Source organism: Hydra viridissima, unplaced genomic scaffold, assembly GCF_058129835.1.
Source record: "Hydra viridissima isolate aposymbiotic clone 2 unplaced genomic scaffold, HvirCarnegie_v1 scaffold_5, whole genome shotgun sequence".
NCBI classification, from domain to species: domain Eukaryota; kingdom Metazoa; phylum Cnidaria; class Hydrozoa; order Anthoathecata; family Hydridae; genus Hydra; species Hydra viridissima.
Window position 1 is genome coordinate 14,306,360 of NW_028324304.1, and position 23,738 is coordinate 14,330,097.

The window sequence follows — 23,738 nt, forward strand, 5'->3', positions numbered from 1 at the left end:
TTTGAAAAATATCCAAATCTTAAAATTGTATATTTAAAATAAAAAATTGTTATAGTTTAGCTTTATTCAATATTTTATATTAATCTGATATAATCATATATTTTTACAAAAATATTAGACAAAATTTTCAAAGGAATCAGACATACAAAATTTAAAAATGAATCAGAATTTCAAAAGATTCTTATTTCAAATAAATTACCAAATCTTTAGTTCAGAAAAAAAAAAAAACAAAGAAAAAATACTGAAGAAAAAATGAAAATGATTGAGATTCTTAAAAATAGAAGCTTCTTTAAATTGATAAAATTAAATATTTGCTACATTAAAACTAACATTAATAACAAGTAATCTTTACAAATAAAATAATTTTGCAGTTTATAAAAGTCTATAAAATTTACAATTATAGTATATTTTTTTTAAATTTACAATGATAATCATTTCAATACTAACAATAAATTTAATATTAAAAAAAAAAACAACATTAACTAATAAGAAATGTTTAAAAATAAAACAGAAAAATATATATTAAACATTTTTTTAAAAACATAGTTGAAAATACAAAATACATTTTTTAAATAAAATTTCAAAACAGCTTTTTTAAAAAAACAATAAACAATCCAAACAACGAACATAAAATAATCAAAAATATGAAAACTTAATCATCTTGCATCAGATACCGAAATTCTAATAGACACAAGCTCCATTAAAAATAAGAAAAATTTAATTCACATTAAAAAAGATGGTTTCGAAAGCCATAGTATACCAGAAAATAATGTTCAATTTCTTCCAGAGTTTTACCATTTGTTTCTGGTACAAAAAAGAAAACAAAGAAGAAACTTGCCAGATATATCGCTGATGAAAAGAAGAGTGCGCCTTGCTGATAGAAAGTATTAAAAATAATCCGAGCTATTTTAATACCAACAAAAATCATTGCCCAACACACAGCCATTATACTTCCACTGGCAAAACCACGTGCACGGGGTGGAAAAATCTCAGACATAATAACCCAAGGTAAAGGCCCCCATGTATAAGAGTAAACTATTATAAAAACACTGGTACAAACCAAAGGCAATGGTAGACCTTCATATAATCCAACTGTTCTTTTGGTTAATACGGTTATTAGATCAATACTTGGTACTTTTTTCATAGTATAATAAACTGCAAGAATCAAAGTGCATAGACATAAAACCAGACTCCCAAACATAAGGAGACACCTCCGCCCTAATTTATCTACAACCAGGCATGCCACTAGTGCTAAAAAGATCTGTGCTAAACCAATAACAAAAAAAACTACTTTAATTTCATGAGTCCCTGGTATTGAAAGTATCTCAAAACAGATCAGGATAATATAATTTATGGAAGAAAACTGTTGGATTACAAACAGTACAGAACCAACCAATAGTGGACGATATAAGCCAGGGGTTTTAAAGTCATTCAAGGAAACTATCACTTGTTGTTCTAAAATTGTTTAAACACCTAACAACATTAGTTTTACAACAAAAATTTACACTGAAATTCAGAAAGAAACAGATAAGAGAATCTTTATTAGGGTGTTCCCAAAATGCTATGGCAAATTATTTACATGGTAATAGGAATTTTCTATGCTCCTGGTTGGTATAATTATTTACATTTCACACTATATACTTATATTGCTCCAACTTTTTAATTTCACTTAGAATCACTATTAGTAAAATAAAACTGTTTTGAGGAAAATATCTATCTGAGTAAAATATTTTTTCATTAAGTTTTAAAATTTCGGTTTAATTCAAATGGTTTGATGTAAATAAAGATGGTTTCCAATATAAACACATTTATATTGCTTGGCCAATAAAATATAGTACATAAAAATTTAGTAATAAGACCTTTCTTTTGAATTCCAAGAGCACTGAGCACCCAATCAATTACCTTGAAACTTTTTCTGAATGGTGAGATTTATAATGTAGCATCATACTTACTCAACAAACATTCTCATAATAATCAATACTTAACACTTAATACAGAAACAGAACTTGCAAGTGCATTTGAGAGTTAGTTACAGCTGCTTATGTTGTTGAAGCACTTAACTACAAGAATATTACTCATTAATGGGCTGCCCAATTCTTTTTGTCAAGGACTACTTTGAAACAATTTATACATGCTCCAAATGATCTGATTATCTGCCATAACTCTATAGGTTGAGCAAGATAAAACATATGTTACTTGAATCCAAAATCAAAGCATCTCTGACCCATCAGCACCTCTGATAATGCTGGGAAGAAAACTGATTACATAGATGACAAAATTAAAAAATGACTTGCAACCCACTTGATTGCATAGACATGCCAGTCTCCAAATTCTAATCTCAGAGTAAAACAAAACCTAATTACTATTAATTTCAAAACACAGTGATGGAGCTTTATGTCATATAAAATCATACAAACAATTGAAGAATGTGAAAGAATGATCAAGCTATAATTTTTAAAACTCATGACTGCTATAGCTCCTTTTTTTTTAAAGACCAGTTAAAGAACACTGCTTTTAGAGTCTTTTTTTTTTAAAGACCTCTAAAAGCAGTGTTCTTACATATAAAGGAAATAAAGGGCAGATTGGCGAACTAATTTTTTTTTTTCAATTTTCAACTTTTAGGAACACCCATTTTATATTACTATACAATATAACTTTTAAAGCATAATAAGCAAAGTAAAAAAATCTGACAGAAGTAACAAAACAAACCTAAATTATTTTCTATTTCACAACATTCATTTTCAACATCATATGTTGGTCCCCGAAGCCATTTAAGTTCCAGGAGAGCTTTTGGACGTTGGTTTTTTGAAACAAGCCATCTTGGAGATTCAGGCATTAGAAGCATCAGTAACAGGTTAACAAAAACAAGCACTACACCTAACAGAGCTGTTTTGTTCCATGACTCATATACACCTACCAGATTTACCAAAAAAGCACCAATTGTAATAGCTAGTTGTTTCATAGCACCTAAAACTCCACGGTACCGAGCTGATGAGACTTCTGCTATATATACCTGTTTGAAAGATGTTTGAAAAGATGTCAATACAGAAACATTCATTTTAAAGCTTATAATAATAGTTTATGTTGCTAAAGCTAACAGTCTAAATTTTAGCAATACAAAGAAACAACCTGTATCTGCAGAATTTAATAGTATTTTATGGTGTATACAAATTGTAGGGGAGATCAAGGCTAGTTGGCTGCAGGAGTAAAGTGATACACTGCATTTAACCTGGGAGTTTTTCACCAGATAATTCTAGATCTTATGTGGAACCTTCTTACTTAACTAATTAATCTTCCAGTGTAGTATCAGGTCAATTAGTAAATGTGCATAGAAGTCATTGAGATTTTTGTTTTTTTTTTCTTCAAACTTTGTAACTTTAATACATTTTTAAAAAGTAATAGCATTATCTACAAGTTAAGTTGAATAGATGAACTCAATATTTTAGATTTTTGGGGATTTGTGGGCCATTTTGTGATCAAAAAATTGTTGGGATCAATTGGCATAGTAACAACTTATCCCTTTTCTAATTGGCTGTAAACTTGTTTTTTTTTTCTTTTGTTTGATACTTAAAAATACTTACCAAATTTATATTCTTGTAAAATGCAGTTTGATATTTTCAAAAAAATTCACTCAGAAAAGCATAGAGCTTAAAAGCTAAAACTGGTCTTTCCAATTTTAATTTTACACACTGGAGAATCTTAAAAAACTTTTTCCACAAACACATTTACCTATACCAACCATAAAAAATTGGTTCTTTTCTGTTTTTTATAACTTAGAAACTTTTTCTAATTGAATTTTCTTTAAGCTAAAAAATTCATCTTGATTTTTGTCAGATCATTTTCTAACTTTTCTAACTATTTTTGAACTGCTTTTTGATGATGGTTTACTTTCTTTTTTGTTTATTTAAAATTTCATGTAGTAGCTTTATACTACTTTATTTAATTGCAGTTGTTTGTCTATTTTAGTTACAGTATTGCAGATCATATTTTTTTATAGACATCGTTTGACTTTCTAGTGTTTGAAAGTGATATTTTCAACTGTTCATATTTTTTCCTTTTGTAAGTGACACTCTTAAAATTGAGTGAATGACAGTTATCATTTATGCTCCTTACAACCAAATGTTAAATAAGCATTAAAAACATGAATTGTAACATTTGAAGACTTAAATAATACAAAAAGCATGAATTAAGAAAACCAAACACATTTTTAAAAAATTGGTGTTTGGATTTATGAATTTTTAAAATTTTTGTAGCACAAATATTTTAAACTTTGTTTTTATTTGCATTTAAAAAAAAAAAGTTTCATGTTTGAAAGTTTCTTTAATGAATTCTCATATAAAACAATACCGGAACTGCAAGCGAACTCATTCCAACACCAATACCAGTTAAGACTCTTCCAATGTATAGGATTGCTATGTTTTTTGAGGAGTAGCTTATCAAAATCCAACCAGGAATAAAGAAAATTCCTGTTACCATAATTGTTGATTTTCTACCCATCATGTCTATGAATAATCCAGCAAGAATACTACCAATAATTGCACCAATAGCTATCAAAGACTGAAAATATCACAAAAAATATCAAAAATATACAACATAAAAATAAAGTATACAAAGATTTATTAGGATTAAAAAAAAACAATATTTTGAAGACATATTAAATTAGTTGTGAGAAAAAACTCTACTACTTATCTTATTCTTTTCTTAAAAGGATCCAAGTTTAAAATACATGATCTCATCAACATTCAGACTACTTATTACTGATTTGAAACTTACTTCAAACCATGAATAATGCTCCATATCTAAATACAAATACTTTTGTGAGAGAGCTTGGAATGGATAACTAGTTGGCAAAGCATGTGCTGAAGCATTTGGATAGTCAAATATTGAAACATTTGGATAGTCAAATATTGAAGCATTTGGAAAAAAAAGTATTGATGCAGTTGGATAGCCAAGAGTATAGCCAAAAGATAGAGATGATATGGATCCAATAACAGAAGCTAAAAATGCAGTATACAAACGATCCTTGTTTACATAGAGTTCGTCTTTCAAAACCAAAGGAGTGAGCTCTTCACTTTGTATTATCATGTTCAAAACTATAACATCTTAGGAGCAACAGAAAAAATAAATAAATGATAAAAATATTTGTATTAGTCAAACGTTTAGTCTAAGTTAACTAAATCTAAGCTCAAAAGCAAAAATGCAACCAAATTGCAACTTGGAATTAGTAGTCAAAGGATAAATATCAAGTTTTCTTAGATCTTAAGATCTTAAAGTCTCATGCTTTTCATAATAAAAAAAAGAGAAAAGTTATGGCACCTAGTTTAGTAATAAATGGAGTATGCTAAGTTCTTCATTATATAGTATTATACAGTCAAGATATTCTTTTCTTTCTTGTTAAAACTTTACTCCAGAACATCATTAAGAAAGCATTTAGTTTAAAAATAGAATGGAGAAATATAAAGCAAAAGAAGTTACTTTAGTGTAATTTAAAAAAACTTATTCAAAGATTTTTAATTTTTACTAAGCATGTACAGCAGTCACACATACACATTAAAATTGAAATGAAAGATTGTTTGCTCAATTGAAAGCAAAATATGTACATTAAAATGTGAAAATGTCCTGGAATAAATTATAACATAATGAAAGATATGAACAGAGATGACAGAACATCAGTAACAGATCTCTACTGATACTTTAATGAGTATAATGGAAGCAAAAAAAAATTAAAAAACTGGGAAAAAATGAAGAGATTGTATGATTTCCTAGAAAAAATAACTATGGTAATGCAGAACTTATTATGAAAATTTAAAAAAAATCCATTTAATCTCAATTACCTGATAAGCAATATGTAAGCAAACATTTAGTTGTAGTTATATATATGTATATATATATATATATATATATATATATATATATATATATATATATATATATATATATATATATATATATATATACATATATATATATATATATATATATATACACACACACAACATAGAATATTATATATAGTATATATGTAATTGTACAAAGAAAGTAAAAATACAACCCTTTTTAAAGTAGTTCTTTATAATCATTATGTAATAAATCTTATATTACAATTATTAATACTTTTTATTACTTTAGTTACAAATCAACAAACAGTAAACTACTGGCATACTTTGTTGTATTTTGAAAGCTTAATCAAGTCTTTCTTACTTGAATTCCCTTTTCCCCTGTCCAAATACATTACAAGCACCCTCAAATATCATTTTTACACAATTTTAGACAAGTTATGTGTAATTTTGCACTTTCAATGGAGTACTAACTGTTGTAAATAGAATATGAGGAGGTTCAGCAACATCACTCTTATCTTTAAGATTTGACAAACAGGTAGTCTCCATGTTGATGTTAGGAGTTTTTAGCATTTTAAATGACCTATCCATAAATTGAAGATTATTCCAGCTCTTCTAAACTGAGTTATTTTATTGACAGGTTCTCTTTGCTTCTCTTCAATCTGAGTGAAAGAGTAGTTTGCCATCTACTGTAACGATTAGAGCCAATATCCAGTAAAAAAAAGTTTTTTTGGCAAGACTTCATACCTCTGATTAGTACTGAAATCTTTATTAACTGACTGATATTATAAGTTGGAGGAGAGAGCTTCGATTCTTTACGAAATCTGGATTAATTTCAAGGTTTGCGCAGCATCCTAGTCGGACCACTAAAGTATTGAATAAGCCTCCTTACCCCAAGTTCCCCACTGTATAGGTTACACAACCTATATTATTTTCCTAGTCACCTTTTTTTTTTCAATTGCATCATTCCTCCTACAGAAATTATATTAGTACTTTCACCACTGTCAGTTATTCCATATCATATGGCCAAAAAATGTAGATTTAGCTTATTTTTAGATATATCTTTAACAATCAAATGTAAAAATTGGGGTTCTAATTAGTTGTGGATCAAAGGTTATTCGCGTTATCAAATTGTTTTGCTGACTTAGCGAATTATTAAAGTGTTTTTTTTTTTGTTTTTTTTTTTTTGTTGTTGTTGTTCCGAATGGAGCAACAACAATTGTAAGGAGAAAAACTATAAAAGTTTGCGTCACGATTTTGAAGGTAGGAGAATTCAGAAACAACACAAAGGCTTTACTATCAATAAAAAATAAAGTTACATCTCACTTTAATTAGATTTTGATTTTTTTAATTCACTTCAAAATGAAACTTTTAACCTGAAAAAAATGCGTCACCTTTAAAAGTAAACATAATCTTGTACATTTTATGAATTTAAATATACTTTTCTTTGAATGGTAGATTTTTCAGAGCCCAACAAGGTTTTGAAGAAAAGATCCATTATTTTAGATCTTTATGTAATCCGTGTTTTACAGTAACTTATTGATTTTTAAAAACCTGTTCATTAAGTTGGATTCCCCATACTCAAAACCATTTGTAAAAGCGGGTAAAAATTGAACGACTTTTGTTTAAGTCTTTATGAATTATCTCTTAACCCTTTCATGCACCAATTATTTTTCCATAACTAACATAACCCATAAAAAATCATCTACAGAATGACAGCGGTACTATGAAATGTTAAAGTAAACTTTTTCTACAGTCTTTTTTAACTCTTTTCGACAATTTTTTAAAATAATATTGTTTTCAATCGGTTAGAATGCACCATTTGGAAGCTTAGTTTAATTTGTTGTTATAAAACAACCCAGCGCATGAAAGGGTTAAAGGGAAAAACATTTTTTTTATTATTACTATTTTATAGAATTTTTTCTCTCCATGCTACGATATAAAGCTATTTGGTTTTTAGTTAAAAAAAAATTTTAACTCGAGTTAAAACGAGTTGTTATGAGTAAATTATTTTAACTTTTATTGACGATATGAATTCTCAGTTTCGTAAATAAAAACTTTCAGCGCAAAGTCAAATTCTGAAAAAAGAATCATTTTCAAAAAATTCCTCTGAAAATAATTCCTTTTTTCAGAATTTGACTTTGCTAATTCTGGAAAAAAAGCTCTGGAAGAAAGTTATAAAGAAAAAGCTGAAATAAAAGAAGTTCTCATAAATTTAAAAATGTTAAAGCTTCGTGTGTTTTACAAGCTTGCTAAAAAAATATACGCAAGGCGATGAATTCTTTTCTACCAAAAATTGTGAAGATTGATATTCTTTACTTTAGCTCCACATCTTTGTAGTTAATTGTATTAATTAATCTATACAATTGCTTAATTTCTATTCACTGTATAACTTTAATTGCATGGCTCGTTAACACGTTCAATTTAAAAAAATAGTCATTTTATAATAATTTTTTTTTTTTTTCATTAAATGCTTGTAACTTAAAAACTAAATAAAATTGTAAAGTAAAATTTATGTCTTCTTTTAGAGCGAACGTTTGTTAATAAATCTATGTAAGAAAATCTATGAAAATTTTTTTTTTCTGAAAAAAAAAAAATCTTTTTATTAGAAAACTGTTTAACTTAGACCCGCTTTTTACTCAACAAATGTTTTTGAGTGTAAGGAAAACGAAAATCTTAAAATGGCTTTATGTAAACAGAATAAGGTTGTACAAATTCATTATAAGTTAATAAAATGACTTTATTTGCAACGAAAATCTTGATGGTCTCGACTTGTTAGTAAAATCATAAAATGGTTACAGAATTGTCGCGAACCTTACTCAATTGACACCGATGAAATAAGGAGAAAACAATCAGTTACTTAAAATAGTTCGAATTGCAATAAGAGGTTTTTGCATTTTTAGATTTTCAGTTTTTGGAAGAAACTAGTTTTAATTTTTATACTTTATTTTGTAATAAAACTCGTAGAAAACTAAGCGTGCGTTAACCCTTTCATGCACCAATTATTTTTCCGTAACTAACATAACTCATAAAAAATCATCTACAAAATGACAGTGGTACTATGAAATGTTAAAGTAGACTTTTTCTACAGCCTTTTACAACTCTCAGTTTTCAATCGGTTAGAATGCACCATTTGAATTGGGGAAGCTTAGCATAATTTATTGTTATACAACAACCCAGAGCATGAAAGAGTTAAAGCGATGTTTTAAAAGAATAAAAATTTTAAAGATTTTATATATTTCTTTGTTTTTTTTTTTAAAGTTCTTCACTTTATTTAAACTTACTGTGAACATTTTTTTCTTAACGTACACATAGCGTAATAATTATATATTGTTTACAAATACTACTTAAGGAAGAGACCTTTCGGTTACAGATGAAGTGTGTACACTATTTTTAGAACAACTTTAATTTATGAGTAGACGTATTTGAACATCTTAGTTCAAATCAAAGTGAAGTTAAAGAAGACCTAGGAAGAAGTTAAAGAAGATCTCGGTAGAAAAATGAAAAATGGATTTTAAAGTCAAATGGCTACGATTATTCGTTTGGTTAAAAAATCATCACGAAATATTCTGTCCCGAGGAAAACTCTTATTTGAGAAAAAGTTCTTCTCGAAGTTTAATTTCAGGAGTAAACGAAAAATCAAAATTAACATTACGCAGAATCGCGCAGAACCTTCGTTTTTTCAATTAAAAAGTAAAATTTAAAGGAATTTTCAAAAAAGAGAAATTAAAAATTGTATTTTTTCAGGAGTCGCAATTTGAGCCAAATAAAAGGTAAACAACGTTCTTATAAGTCAACCAGACGTTGATTTTTTTTATTGATTAATCGAAAGGGAATTTTTCGAAATTCAAATCTTAGTCCTAATTATGCAAGATAAATAAGCAAATATACTCTTTTACTATTTCACAATTTCTATTTCTCCGTGAATTTACTCGTATTGAGATACTTACTGTTGTAGTATTTATTTCTGAATAACCTCCTCCACTCTACCATTATCTGTAAATGTTTCTAGATATGCAGTTTGTCGCCAGATCAAGGAACAGTTCTGTAGACTTAAGTTGCCTTTGGTTGGAAACAGTTGCGCAACAGTTGCGCATCGAGACGAGAGTCAACACCCGAGACGGAATCTTAGAAAGAGAAATTAATGAGTTTTCAAATTAATGAGTTTTCAAATAGTTTTAAAGAATTACAAATTAAAATATTTTTTGGCAATTATGAAAAATAAAACCGAGACGCTCCAAAAGCAATTTCTTCAAACAATAACTTTTTTGATAAAATTTTTTTTAAAAAAAATCGTATATCTTTAAAAGATTGTTTAAATTGAGTGTTTATTAAAAGAAAATTGATGTGATTTCCTTGTTTATTAGAAAATTTGAAACGTTCTTTGCATAATTTCCCAATTTGGTCAACATGTTCCACTTTTTCAAGTGGGTTTCGACATCGTAATTTTTGTCCTACAGTATAGGAAATTCCATTGCTATTTCTCAACCAGAAGAAAAAAAGCAAATTGGTTTCTCAATAGGCTATTAAAATATCAAGAAATGTTTGCTAACAATATGTTATTTTTAAATTTTATTGATATTTATTCTTTTCCTAAAACTGTTTAATTATCTTTTATCAACGTTTTTTTTTGCATGAATAGTTGAATTTTAAGTAACACTTTCATCATGAAATTTTTATTGTACAATATACTCGGAGCAGGTTTGTGCAAATGGTCACAAAATATCTGGAACTTACAAAAAATTATGTCTAAACGTTTTGGTAAATTAAAATAATAGTTAGAATTAGCATCATCATAAAGAAACTGCATAACAACAAAACTATAATTTATTAGAGGGGAAAAAAAGGTAAGTTTTTAAACAAAAAAATGTCTCGCAAAAATTATTCAAAGTTGCGTTGCCGTACTTTTTGAATTAGAAACTAATTACACTCTTTGTTTATACTTTTTCTCCGTTATGGTGCTTATAACTTTCTGAGCTTCAAAATATTAACTAAGGCGAAGAGACAAAGTTTGTCTGATAAAATATTTATTCGGAATAACATTTTTTTATTTTTTTATTTTTTTTTCCTTTACTTAAAGCGCAATAAGAACGAAGATATGAAAAACTAGAAATTTCAATTTTATTTTATTTCTTGGAGGAAACCAGTAAAAAAAAAAAAGAAACAAATCATCATCACACGTCATCAAATCAGTTCTGATTTAAATCTGGAATTAAAGGCAACGGAAGCTTTCTTTTTGTTATGGAAAAAAATTTCTTTACGCGTGAAAGTTGAGCCCAAACGTTTAAGATTGGTTTTAGGGAGGGAGATAGGGTAATGTTAGGTTTACTGGTGTAAGGGCTAGACTACTATCTTAAAAAAGGAAAATTTTTGAGCTGCTTAATTTCTTCCTAGAACCCTATTCGTTTTTCTACTTTTCAGTTTCCATGTGATGGTACCATGCAAACAAATTTAATTTGATCAAGCAATAAAAAATATATTAGCAATTTACCGAATACGGCTATTTCCATTTGTTATCTGGGTTGGATATTAGATTGAAAAATCCGATGCATCACTAAAATAAATGAATAAAAAGCTAAATTCAGTTAGAAAAATGTTTTCTTACATTAAATGCTTATGGAGTATAAAAATTTCTATGCATTTAAAACTGATTCTCATCGCCTTCTTGCAATAACATTTTTTCGTTTAACTAAATTTTGATGCTAGAAAAATCCAGGTTTTTTTATCATTTTATACCACTTATGCATTTTTTTGGCCACGACTGCTTTTGTAAAAAAAAATGTCAACTGATAAAATCCTATAAATCTATTCCATGCTGCTTTGCCACTATCAGAATTAGAAAAGAAAATTGAAAAAGTTGATATATAATTTTTTATATATAAAGCTGACAAATTAGAAAAAGAATTACAAACACATAAAACTATAAAATTAACAGCTGTGCGACTGAGACTGTAGCAGACTAATACTAAAATATTAGTTTGCAGCCATCATTATCAATAGGCATCATTACAATTCCAAAAGAGATTAGTAACATTAAAAGCGAAAATAGAAGTTACAGCATAGTCGTCCTCAAATTAAAACTAGCATAAACTAATAAAATACCAGAAGCCTCCAATGGTAAAACACCAGTTATAATTCGATTAATCGATGTACTTTAACTGCGTTAGCCCGATTTCTTTGTAAGATAGTTATATTAAGTGGTAACAAAAAAAAAAAGATACGTTCAGGGGTCACTACTATAAAACTCATTCCGATCGGAATTAAAAAAATCGTAAACCCGATGAATTTCATCGGATTCGACAAAATTGGCGTAAACCCGATAATCCCTAATTGCCTCTACTATAAACATTTTTTTTCGTATCGTAAAAACTTTCCGACGAAAATATTAGCGGATTCATAAAAAAAACAAAAAGACATTATCTAGTTAATCCATTGTTGTTTTTTTTCATTTTGTTTTGTTTACATCATGGTCAGTTGTGAAAACTTTCAGCTAAATGCCACAAGAAAAACAAATTTCAAAAAAGAATTGTAAGTAAACCCAATATCCTTATCTTAAATAAACATAGTTATTTCCAGTTATGAATCATTCTGTGTAACTAGCTAGCACAGTCCTACGTTCAAATGCTTTAGGAGTTTTAAGACGTTCTTTATCAATATACAAGGCCAGCTAATCAATGTTTTATTAAACGATTAAAACCATTAAATAGTTATAAGTAATTTTTTCACTGTAATTTTCCTATGTTATAGACATACCACAAAGGCAATAATTATGTCATAGAACTTCCAATAAAAAAAATTTTTTTTCTATGGCATAACAAAGACAGGCACACAGCCACAATTAAATAGCAATTTTAAAGTAGTGAAATTATTATGTCATGTTAAATAATTTTCATCACATTACATCAAAGTTATTCTTTATTGTTATTGTTGCCTGTTTGTGTTGACCCTATACTTACACTTAGTTCATTATATTTAATGTGCTTTAATGTTTTTTATCCAAGGGGACAGAAAAAAGACGCCTACATAGCTCAAGTGTCATTGAGTTTGTCACAAAAATTTTGCAGACAGGATTAAACAATTCAAAGATGTTTTAATGAGAAAATTTGGTGAAAAGTCACAGATGGCTCAAAAACACCAAAGGTTACCAATCTTGAAAAAAACCTGGGCATCTGAGGTCATCTATTCTAAAGCAGTTGGAAATGGACTCCCCATTCCAAACATCTACTACCTAAGACATGTAATAATTTCTTACATTTCCAAAAGTATTCTAAACCTAGTTTAAAATTAGATTACCAGGTTTAATTCACATTAGATGTTAGTTTGGTTTGTTAGAAGCAGGATCCATTTTGACCAGACAAAATGTATTGGTCCTAAGTGCAACTTATTATAAGTCCTTAAAAGGAAGCCTTCGCCACTTCTACTACACTATAAATAACAATAAATACCTTTAAAAAGCATAAAAAAATATCCTAAAAGTTGTTCTAGCAAACTAAAATTGAACAATTCAATTCCATTTATTTAAAATTTTTTTTAGGAGAAATTAAAGTAATAATCAAGGTTGCTCTGACAAATCGAAAACTTTATTTGTTGTCTCCTGAAAAGTTTAATTCTCTTTTTAATTATTTAGTGAAAGTCAGTGGTTATCACATCCTTGATAATTTGACTTTTATAAAAAGTATTGCTTTAGTATCACCTGTCTATGTTGACCCTTAGATGCCATTTACACATTTTGTATGTTGGAAAATTTGTGTCATTTTTATTAAAATAAAAATTGCCAGGCATCAGTTTTAGTTATCTGACAATATTTTAATATAGTAAAAGTGACCTATTGCCCAAGGTGTAAATGGTTCCTAGACGGTGCAAAATACTGCAATAATGCAATATCATAGTATAGGATGTAATCAATGTTGTAAAATGTTACAAACTTAAAATGTATTATTTAACTATGTAGGACTTCTGGGACAACATCAAACAAGTGACTACAAAGAAGGTGATAGATTCTAACAAAAGTAGTATGTGGAGTCAAAAGCTAATACCACTGGATGAAATTGTTTTTGACATTACACTCAAATAGTTCTATAGAATATAGTACAACTATTCTAGAATTAGATTCTGAGTTTTTACATTCAAATTCAGTGTGTTCTACTGTAATATAAAGAAATCTAGATAAAAGTATTTGTAATTGGCAAAGCAGTTTTTTTCATTATTAGTGACACTAACCTTAATAGTCTCTTTTCTTGCAAATAATGTTTAATGATAACCTTGGTGTTTGATATTTGTTGAGAAATTCATATGAAAATAGAGTTTGGTCTGAAAAAAGTAAGAAATTTATTCATGCCCAAATTCATATTTTAAATTTCTTACCCATTGTTGATTATCTGTTGTCGAGGTGGACAGTGAAAAATGAAATGTAGAACTTATTATTCTAATGTTGTCAATGAGAAATGTTAGAAATTGAGTTTGATTTCTGTTTTTGTTTTCAAAACAAGAAACTGTTAAAAAAAAAAAAAGCTAGCTCAAATTTTCGGATTTACGATTTCCGCAACACAAAGATCGCGTAAAATTTAATTGGGTTTTTACGCTGAAATTAGCGGAAATTACGAAAAAATATGTTTATAGTAACAATCCGCTCATTTCAGCGGGTTTCAGATGAAATGGTCGTGAATTCCGATCGGAATGAGTTTTATAGTAGTGACCCCAGGTCAATTATTTTGAATAGCGTAGCAACAAACCAAATAAACCGGCTTCACTTGAACTTATGAAGTTGCATATGTGATTCGGTAGCATCTCGAATGTGCAATTTTCTGAGTCAATAAAAAGTTTGAATCGATTTTACGTTAACTATTGAAATGACGTAAATCAAACCCGTCATAAATTTAATAACTATATGGAAGTGATACATTTTTTTCAAAGTTTTGAAAGATGAAAAAAAAATGCAAACATTGAGCGGACCAAGTGCTTCTCCTTAATCAACACTTCAGTTTAAATTAAATAATCAACAAAGAAGTTTTTATCCAGTGAAATAACAAAATGTGAAGAGCTGATAAATTACGGGTGCAAATGTAAATTCTCCGGTCCTTTTTAATTCCATTTAAGCTAAACTTAAATTTTCTGACGTCTTTCAGGTTTTTAATCCGGAGACTTTTCTATTAATAGCATATTCAATAAAGACTTTGTACCCTGCTTTATATATATATATTTTTAAATTTTAATACCTTAATTTGTATGTACTTATAAAAACTCTTCCCACTTTGTGTTCCAAATACATACATACATACATACATACATACATACATACATACATACATACATACATACATACATACATACATACATACATACATACATACATACATACATACATACATACATACATACATACATACATACATACATACATACATACATACATACATACATACATACATACATACATACATACATACATACATACATACATACATACATACATACATACATACATACATACATACATACATACATACATACATACATACATACATACATACATACATACATACATACATACATACATACATACATACATACATACATACATACATACATACATACATACATACATACATACATACATACATACATACATACATACATACATACATACATACATACATACATACATACATACATACATACATACATACATACATACATACATACATACATACATACATACATACATACATACATACATACATACATACATACATACATACATACATACATACATACATACATACATACATACATACATACATACATACATACATACATACATACATACATACATACATACATACATACATACATACATACATACATACATACATACATACATACATACATACATACATACATACATACATACATACATACATACATACATACATACATACATACATACATACATACATACATACATACATACATACATACATACATACATACATACATACATACATACATACATACATACATACATACATACATTACATATATTAAAATTTCATTCACAAGTAAACTACCTGTTGACAGGTAGTTTACTTGTGAATGGAAATTAAATTCTAACATTATGGGATAAGTTTTGTTATTTCTTTTAATAACTATTGATCTACTTCCAAAACAAACTCACTTCCAGAAGAAATAATTTCTGTAAATTTAAGTTTAGTCAATTAAGTTTAAGTTTCAGTCAATTTGATTATATTGAATGCGTATAGCTACATTAATCTTAATGTCATCGTTATTATCAAAGAATTGTACTGTAATAGTGTTGCAATAAAACTATTTATACAGAATTAGTTTTACAAGGCGATTAACTATATCGTTCAATGTCCCTTTGGTATATAAATATAAATAAGATTCTATTTTTATTATTCTCAACTCAATTATCACACGTTTTTCAGAACTGTGTTGCATTTTCGTTTGTTCATAACGACATGATTATGTTTATTATTGGTTAATTTTTTTTTTACTGGTTTAAAATCTCCTTTGCTGAGAATCTGGTTTGAAATCTCCCTCACTGAGAATTCGTTAAGAGAGAACTAGTTAAAACGCAGTTGAAGTGATATTTCATTGTTGCATTTCCTGTGTTTGCAAAACTTACCCTCAGAGTACATAAGGTGAACCATTTTTAATCAGAAATATTTTTTTTTATAAACAAAAAATAATGCTAAACTTTCAAAGTATTTTCAACGTTCTACAAAGAGTGTAACTTTATGAGATTCCCCTTACGGTCGTTTGATTTTTAAGTTCATGTTATTTGTTATTTAAAAATTGACACAAGCATTCTTTGTTTCATTTTACAAGTTCAATTTCGTCAACGTCGCGTTTTTAATTGGCTAACATTGTTTTCAAAACGACTCTGGGAGTTTCCCCTAAAGTATAAATTTTTTTGGATGTGTCAATCGTTTCCGCCGATCACTAAAGAAAAAATCGTGCGTTGATCGTAACAAGAAAGTGTCGTGATAATTAAGAATATGTTATAAATTTATTAAAAATTTGATTTAAATTTATTGGTCGGTTCTTTTCTTTTTGTAAATTTGATTCTTGCTGCAATTGTACTGTGGTGTCAGGAATAAACCTGGAACTTACTTTTGAGAGCAACTAGAAAGAGAAATTTTATCGCAGAAACAAACAACAACAAAAAAAAATGGTCGCCTCAAATTTTGAAGACTTCGAAAATATGAAAAACTCGAGCTTATCAAAAGAAAGCGATTTGTGCACGATAAATGGTGAAGAAAGGAAAAATCTTATTAATTCGGGAAAATCGAATAGTTTACTGGCATTTCTTCGTTTGCTCTTTTATTCAACAACACTAAAACCGCAAGCAGCCAATACAAATTATTACGATCGGAAATACTCCGGATCTTCGGATGACGAAAATTCAAGCAACTTTAAATCGTCTGGCTATCATAGTTTGACAGACAGTTTAGAGATTGAAGATTCTTACATAAAAGTTTCAAGGTTTTCAGGTAAGAACTTACATTCTCAATAAATATGATTCGTAGAAGTCTAAAATTTTCATCATGAGCTGTGCATGTTCGAAAAAGTACAAGATTATTTTATCGCAGATATAAAGATCTAAAAATTAAGGCTTTAAGAACTACCCCTCTAAATACTGCACATTTTATTGTTGTTTTTTTTTTCCCGGGTAAAATCAATTTTGTTAACTTAAACGTAAACTTAAACATATCACAAAGATAAATGGAAACTTTAAAAAGTTTTAAGCGACGGAAGTTTATTACATTTTCGCGAACTGTTTTTTTTATAAATTATCAAAAAAATATAATTATGCGCGTGGTTTAGAATCCCTAAGTAATTGCATTAACTATTAGATTGCCTAGCCAAAAATGTATTTTTAAAATTAAGCAGAAACAAGATAATGGCGATTGCAAATAAGGAAGCTGAACTGATCGCCGGCCAGGTTTTTAACAGAGGAACTTTGAATCTTTGAATCTATAAACCTTTCTTTGTTGTTAATTGTATAACTTGGATTCCCGTAGAAAAAACGGAGCGTAATTTGAAGTATTTGCATGTTGGTTATTGTCTCCTTCAGCTCTTCAGTTTCTCCTCCTTCAGTTCCTCCTCCAGTTTTTCAGTTCGTCACATTTCAGCAGAAAATCTCAATAAATTTACATAGAAGTCTTTGGTACTTGACACAACTATTTCTTACAATAGTTGTGGTCAGAAATTCTGTAGATTATTTTGTTAGTAACAAACTCTTTTCACGTTCTGTAACCGTTTAATGATTAATAAAAATTATTATATAAACAATCTTTTTATAAGTAGCTGTAATAATGTTGGTAAACCGTAATAATCTTTGTGGTAAGACTAAACGTCCTTAATTATTTGACTAAAAACGTTTTGTTGATGTTTGAAAGATTGAGACAAAATTTCATGGAGCAAATAAAATCACAAGCGCTGAGTTGTGCTACCTAAAATAAATAAAAAACTGAATTTGACGAAAAATTTTTGCATTTGCACAGAATCTCATTTCACTTTGTCCGTTTGAAATCCGTTTATTTTGACGTTTTGATTATTTATTCGTTGTACATAAATTCTTTAGTCGCTATTTGTTCAGTTCGAGTTAATCTTTGCCTTCTCTAGCAAAAAAAACGCCAGCTGAAATTTGAAAGCTGTTTATTTTAGAAAATCGTCATTGCAATATTCAATTGTGTTAAACCAACAATTTATTTGATATTTGTGTGTGAGGGGATTACCATGCGGTGCCTTTGTCTCTCACCGCACTGCAACTTTGAGAGAAAATAAGCTGGAGACATTGTCGCCATAAAAATACGTTGTCATTTTATTGCAGACAATATGCGTCACTTTAAAAAATCTTTGTCAACACTTTGTTTATATTTTCATTAAACTGTTTCACCTGTGAATACACCAACTAAACACAAAACTATACATTTTATAGTTATCCTATGCTGTATATCTAATTATTTACTTTATAATTATATATTCTGTGTTTATCTTGTACGCCAAAATGATGAAACTCGCGTTTGTAAATACAATTGTTAATTCGTGATCCTCATCCCTCCCCCAAAATGACGCTTTAAAGATTATTTAGATTACAATAAGCATGGGTTGTTCGTTAGAGCAATTTCCTGAAATTTTGGTTTGATATGAATTTTTGCATATGTACAATATATCTTCAGTAATGTAAAACAACAATGTGAGACAGCTTTTTCCAGTCTCGACAAATTTCAACACAAATGTGCTTACGTAGTGCGGTTCGTTTTGTTAAATAATACGCAATTAGTTGGCCCCGGATACCATTTAATTTATTTAGGAATTGTTTAACCGCTTAGTTTTTCGGCAGGTTCGAGTGGTTCTCATTTATATTAATTTTCAAACAACCATCCAAAAGAGTTCTTTTGACGTCAAGGTATGTTTCTCTCACGCCGTTTATTTTAACATGGAACGACGCGAATACGTCTGATATTTAACTTAGAAGCCAGAGTTTCACCATGAGCGATGTTGAGTTTACGGCGCTCAACAGTGATTATCCGTTGAGATTACACGACCTTTTTCTGCTCAGCAGGTTTTGATGTTGGTCTCGAATTTTAATTGCGCTGAGTGCTGAAACTTTTAAATAATACTTCAGCTTTAACAATCAAAAGTCGTTTTTTCATGAGCGAACTTTCATGTTGGCTTTTCATAATGCAGAAGTGGAAACGGAGAAAATAAACGACTACACAAAAATTAGTTCCACTTAAAAAAAAAAATTTTTTTTAAATCTATTTTTCTTTATAAGTCCAATTCAAAAATTGAACAAAATTTCTTTTGCAGCCAACGAAACTAAATTAAATGCTCCTTTTTTTATACAAACTTGTTTGTATTACAAGTCTACATTTTTTTCCAAAATACGAGCCTTCGTATCAAAGGTGTTTTAAGAGAAGAATTCGAAAAATCCCCATGTGAAGTGACTATGTTACGTAAGAAAGTCCAAAGCAAAGTTTTGCGCAATACTGGGAAATGAAGTGTGTGTTTCATTACTATTAATAATTTTTGTTTGCGATAAAAATTTATGAAGGTTAATAAATAAGTGAAACAGATTTTTCATAAATCCTTTTTGAATAGAGATGCACAGTTTTTTAGGCGTTGTAAAATTGTAGAAATGTCACTTAGAGCCCTTTGCCTTAAAGGTATCGTTATGGTGGAACTTTTGAGCTTTGATCATAACAGATAAACGAACTGCAAGTCAAAAATTATGATTCAGTCTTCACTTTTAAAATTTAAATGAAAAAAGAATAAAGACTTCGGATTTTTTGTTTCACACCTAGTTGCAGATAAGCGTTGTATTAAATATTCGTTGAAAATGGTGTTAATTTAAAAAAAAGACATTGAAGTCCTTGACTACTCTATTGAATTAAAATATTTCAAATACTCATTATTGAGATCCTTAACGATTCAATAAATTTAACGTTTTTGTAAAGTTATACTCAACATTCCAAAACCATATGAAAAGAGTTGCAAAAATTCCCTCTGTCCCTATAATCATCACTCCATTAAGTTTATGCGATTTTTAAAATGGTTAAGGAATGAAAATCATTCATAAGGAGGTCACTCCGAAAAGTCCTCAAAATCCATTGTGATTGTGTTGCACAAGCAAATTTAATCATGCAAAAGTTTGAGAAAAATTGAAGCCTCGAGGTTTTCCTATTTATGCTAAATTATTACCAAAAAGTGTTAAAAACCTTTTTAAAAAAGGAGTTTGGTAATAGAGTCATTGTCATTACTAACGTTTTATCAAAAATAATAGGCCATGGTTTGATCAAATTTCAGGTAATTTTTACGGAAATTACATTCTGACCTCATTTCGAGATGTTTTCGTTTTTCAACCTGGTAGAATTTTTGGATCTGTTGTTAAGAGGAAAAAACACGTTTTAGAGCTGGGGTGTTATTTTAATTTATATCTTCATTACTGTTTTCATTTATAAATTTTAATTTATACATTAATTGCAATTTTAATTTATAAATCTTTACAGGAATAGAGGACGATGATAATTCAGACCACTATGGAACATTCAAAGAATATCAAGAAATGTACTTGCAGCAGAAGCTGGCGAGCGAAATCAAATCCATTGTAGAACAAGAGCACGATCAAATTGCATGTTTCATCACCATATCAGACTACTTAACATTAAGAACAGCAGGAGATGTGATGAACTTGTCTAAACATGAGCCATATGGGTTGAAAGGCTGTAAATTGATACTTCTCATTGAAGACGGGAATAAAACAATAAATTTAGGAAGTATTTTCCCGGAAAAAGGCATAATTAGTACCTTTGAAGTTACCCTTGTATTACACATACGCAAAAATCCGTGTCGACGTATCCCTTTTTTTAATTGCAAACCTAAAGGAATGGAAGTAATTGAACAGTATGAGCTTAGGAAAGAAAAGATGTATACAGGAAAACAACGACGGCTCTCGCCTACAATCAGATTATGACTATGTGTCGTAAAAAAACTTCTTAGAAAAAAAAAAATTTTAATTTGTAAAGAGTTTTTAATGCTATTAAGTTATATCAAGCCCCCCCCCCCCTAGCCCTATTTTCTTACACTTAGTAAAAAGTTAATTTTTTTTGAGCTCATCGAAAACAGTTTCTGTATGCAAACAATGCCAGCTTTGCTTTTGACTTTTTCGATCTCTCTCCTCTTTGGAAGGTTTTTCAAACAAAATTTACTCTTAACTGTTTAGGTCTGAATTTTTTTTTTTTTTTGTTAAAAGTTGATCATTTTTTATTAGTTTTTTATTTTATTCTTCTATCAGTGTCCAGCCCTCGATTTGGTTTTCTAGTTTTGTCTTCATTACTATTTCACATAGATTGGCATTTAATGTTATTTATTTATTTGTAGACTCCCTGACCCAAAAAAAAACTCTAAAACTAGTAATTATTTATTAACATATTTAAGTATCCTCCCCCCTCCCCATCCCCTGTTTCTACCAAATCTCTCCTCTCATAGATAAAATATTATTTAAGAGACACTATTTATCAAAACATTAAGTTTCTACAGTTTTTAATTAACATTTTTTTTATGAAAAAAACTGAGATGAAAAACTTTTTTTTGTTTGCTATACGTTGTCTTTTATGAGTTCGTTTGTCTTTTTTTCTTTTCTTAGTTTGTCATGTCAAAATTCTTTAGAAAAATTTTATCATTTTAAAAATTTTTTTCAAAAAGCATTTTTTAGTTTCTTTTAACACTTCTTTTGCAGTTGCAATGAAAACAAGAGAGTTGAATGCCTTATTCCATCCCTCTCCCCCTAAAAAATGGTTCTTGTAAGACCCTCTTTAATTTTTCAGAAAATTAATGGAAATATTTTTTCAGGAATAAAGCTTGTAATTTTTTTTATTCTTTTTACTTGCGGTTTTGTTGTCATTTCTACAACTTAACACAGTCTATCAACCCTGTTCCTAACTCTGTTTTTATTTTTTTTTTTTTTTTTTAAAAAAAAAATTAGACAATCACCCGTGCTTTAATGAGCAAAAATCTAACGAATCATTTAACTGAACCAATTAGAGTTAATTCAAAAATTAAGTAATTGCAATCAGTAATATTAAATACTCCCAAAAAACTCTGCTTACGATTTAATTAATAAACTCTTCAGTTATGTAGCAACTTCATTTGAGAATCTAAGACTTCCCAAAAAGAAAGATTAGACAAAAGAGAAAGCTTCCTTATGCGTCAGGCTTTCTCAAACTATTCACTACAACTGCCTGAAATGCTATAAGAAAAGAATGCATCATCACTACCAGTTAGTCTCTTCGTCCCTCCCTGTCGCTAAAAATCAAAATTATGTAAGACTAACTGCAAATCACTAAACTAACAGATCCATCGCAGACAAATCCAGTGTAACTTAATATTTCAGATGATAAGTAGTGGAATCCAAGTAATTTGCAATTTGAAAAGTTGTTAAGTATCAACTTACGAAAAATTATTAGTTGACGTTGCTCTGTCATTTAAGCCTTATGATTAACATTCCATACTCAAATCTTGTTTAAGTTTCTGATAAAGTGAGAAATGCAAAACTACAATTATTGATTTATACCGTCATCTGGGAATATTTGGGACGAAAACTTTATACAAAATCATTTATGAAAGGTTTATTTATAGATACTTATTCTAGGGACAGTAAAACTTGATAAGAAGTTGTAGTGTTCCAATTCCCTTTTTTCAGCATTTTGGCTCCTGGAAAATAAAAAAGGTTTTTTATAGATTAATTAAAATATTTAGAACAGCGGAATAATATACATATATACATATATATATATATATATATATATATATATATATATATATATATATATATATATATATATATATATATATATATATATATATATATATATATGTATATATATATATATATGTATATGTATATATATATATATATATATATATATATATATATATATATATATATATATGTATATATATGTATATGTATATATATATATATAGTTATCAAATATTTAATATGAACACTCTCAGGTTAAATCAAAAAATTCACATAAAAAATTGTAAAAGAAAACATTATTTAAAACATATTTTATGTTGTTTTTTAACTATTGGAGAGAACATTTTTCTTCTTTAAAATTCTTCTTTATACAATTCGTTAGTTTTCTAGAAATTCCATAATCATAACTTAAATTCATTTCTTATTTAAAATCAACATCAGTTATATTCTTTAGTATTATTGCAAATCACTTGCTGAATTTTAAAGATATTTTCTTCTGTAAGTTACATAACATACAATCATGCAGTGAAAATACTGTGATAAAGGTGCATTCAAATATGCTACCTTTTTTTTTTTTTTGGCTTTTTTTAATGCTGTTTTAAATTTGTTTT

The 23,738-nt window shown here is 28.4% G+C and overlaps 2 protein-coding genes and 1 long non-coding RNA gene across 4 annotated transcripts; 2 read left to right on the plus strand and 1 right to left on the minus strand.

Moving 5' to 3' along the window:
* Nucleotides 1–394: 394 nt before the first annotated feature.
* On the minus strand, nt 395–9,924 carry LOC145189357 (facilitated trehalose transporter Tret1-like). 2 transcript variants are annotated; one of them, XM_090087925.1, is made up of 4 exons: nt 4,774–5,508; nt 4,348–4,557; nt 2,710–3,013; nt 395–1,455 (listed from the first exon to the last, which is right to left on the minus strand). In XM_090087925.1, the coding sequence occupies exons 1-4, from the start codon at nt 5,083–5,085 to the stop codon at nt 728–730; spliced, it is 1,554 nt and encodes a 517-aa protein (XP_089944051.1). In that variant the 5' UTR covers nt 5,086–5,508; the 3' UTR covers nt 395–727. The 2 variants fall into 2 exon arrangements, with proteins under 2 accessions (XP_089944051.1, XP_089944052.1); XM_090087926.1 differs by lacking the exon at nt 4,774–5,508 and adding an exon at nt 9,788–9,924 and having other exon boundaries at nt 396–1,455.
* Nucleotides 8,150–14,881, plus strand: LOC149888843 (uncharacterized). Its single transcript, XR_016452625.1, has 3 exons — nt 8,150–9,572; nt 9,639–12,066; nt 14,539–14,881. It is a non-coding gene; the product is annotated as an uncharacterized LOC149888843 (long non-coding RNA).
* A 1,550-nt stretch (nt 14,882–16,431) lies between these two features.
* LOC145188908 (DNA damage-inducible transcript 4-like protein) lies at nt 16,432–22,237 on the plus strand. The gene is made up of 3 exons (XM_080065415.2): nt 16,432–16,498; nt 16,686–17,350; nt 20,876–22,237. Exons 2-3 carry the CDS (start codon nt 17,029–17,031, stop codon nt 21,337–21,339), a joined length of 786 nt encoding a protein of 261 aa, XP_079921541.2. The 5' UTR covers nt 16,432–16,498; nt 16,686–17,028; the 3' UTR covers nt 21,340–22,237.
* Nucleotides 22,238–23,738: the final 1,501 nt, after the last annotated feature.

What these genes read in the sequence shown, in the direction of transcription:
- LOC145189357 (XM_090087925.1), bottom strand. Translation starts at nt 5,085, where the DNA reads ATGATAATACAAAGTGAAGAGCTCACTCCTTTGGTTTTGAAAGACGAA. An exon ending in AGCATTATTCATGGTTTGAA is followed by an intron (nt 4,558 to 4,773) that starts GTAAGTTTCAAA and finishes TGATATTTTCAG; the next exon opens with TCTTTGATAGCTATTGGTGC. An exon ending in TGAAATAGAAAATAATTTAG is followed by an intron (nt 1,456 to 2,709) that starts GTTTGTTTTGTT and finishes AAACAATTTTAG; the next exon opens with AACAACAAGTGATAGTTTCC.
- LOC145188908 (XM_080065415.2), top strand. Translation starts at nt 17,029, where the DNA reads ATGGTCGCCTCAAATTTTGAAGACTTCGAAAATATGAAAAACTCGAGC. An exon ending in AAAAGTTTCAAGGTTTTCAG is followed by an intron (nt 17,351 to 20,875) that starts GTAAGAACTTAC and finishes AAATCTTTACAG; the next exon opens with GAATAGAGGACGATGATAAT.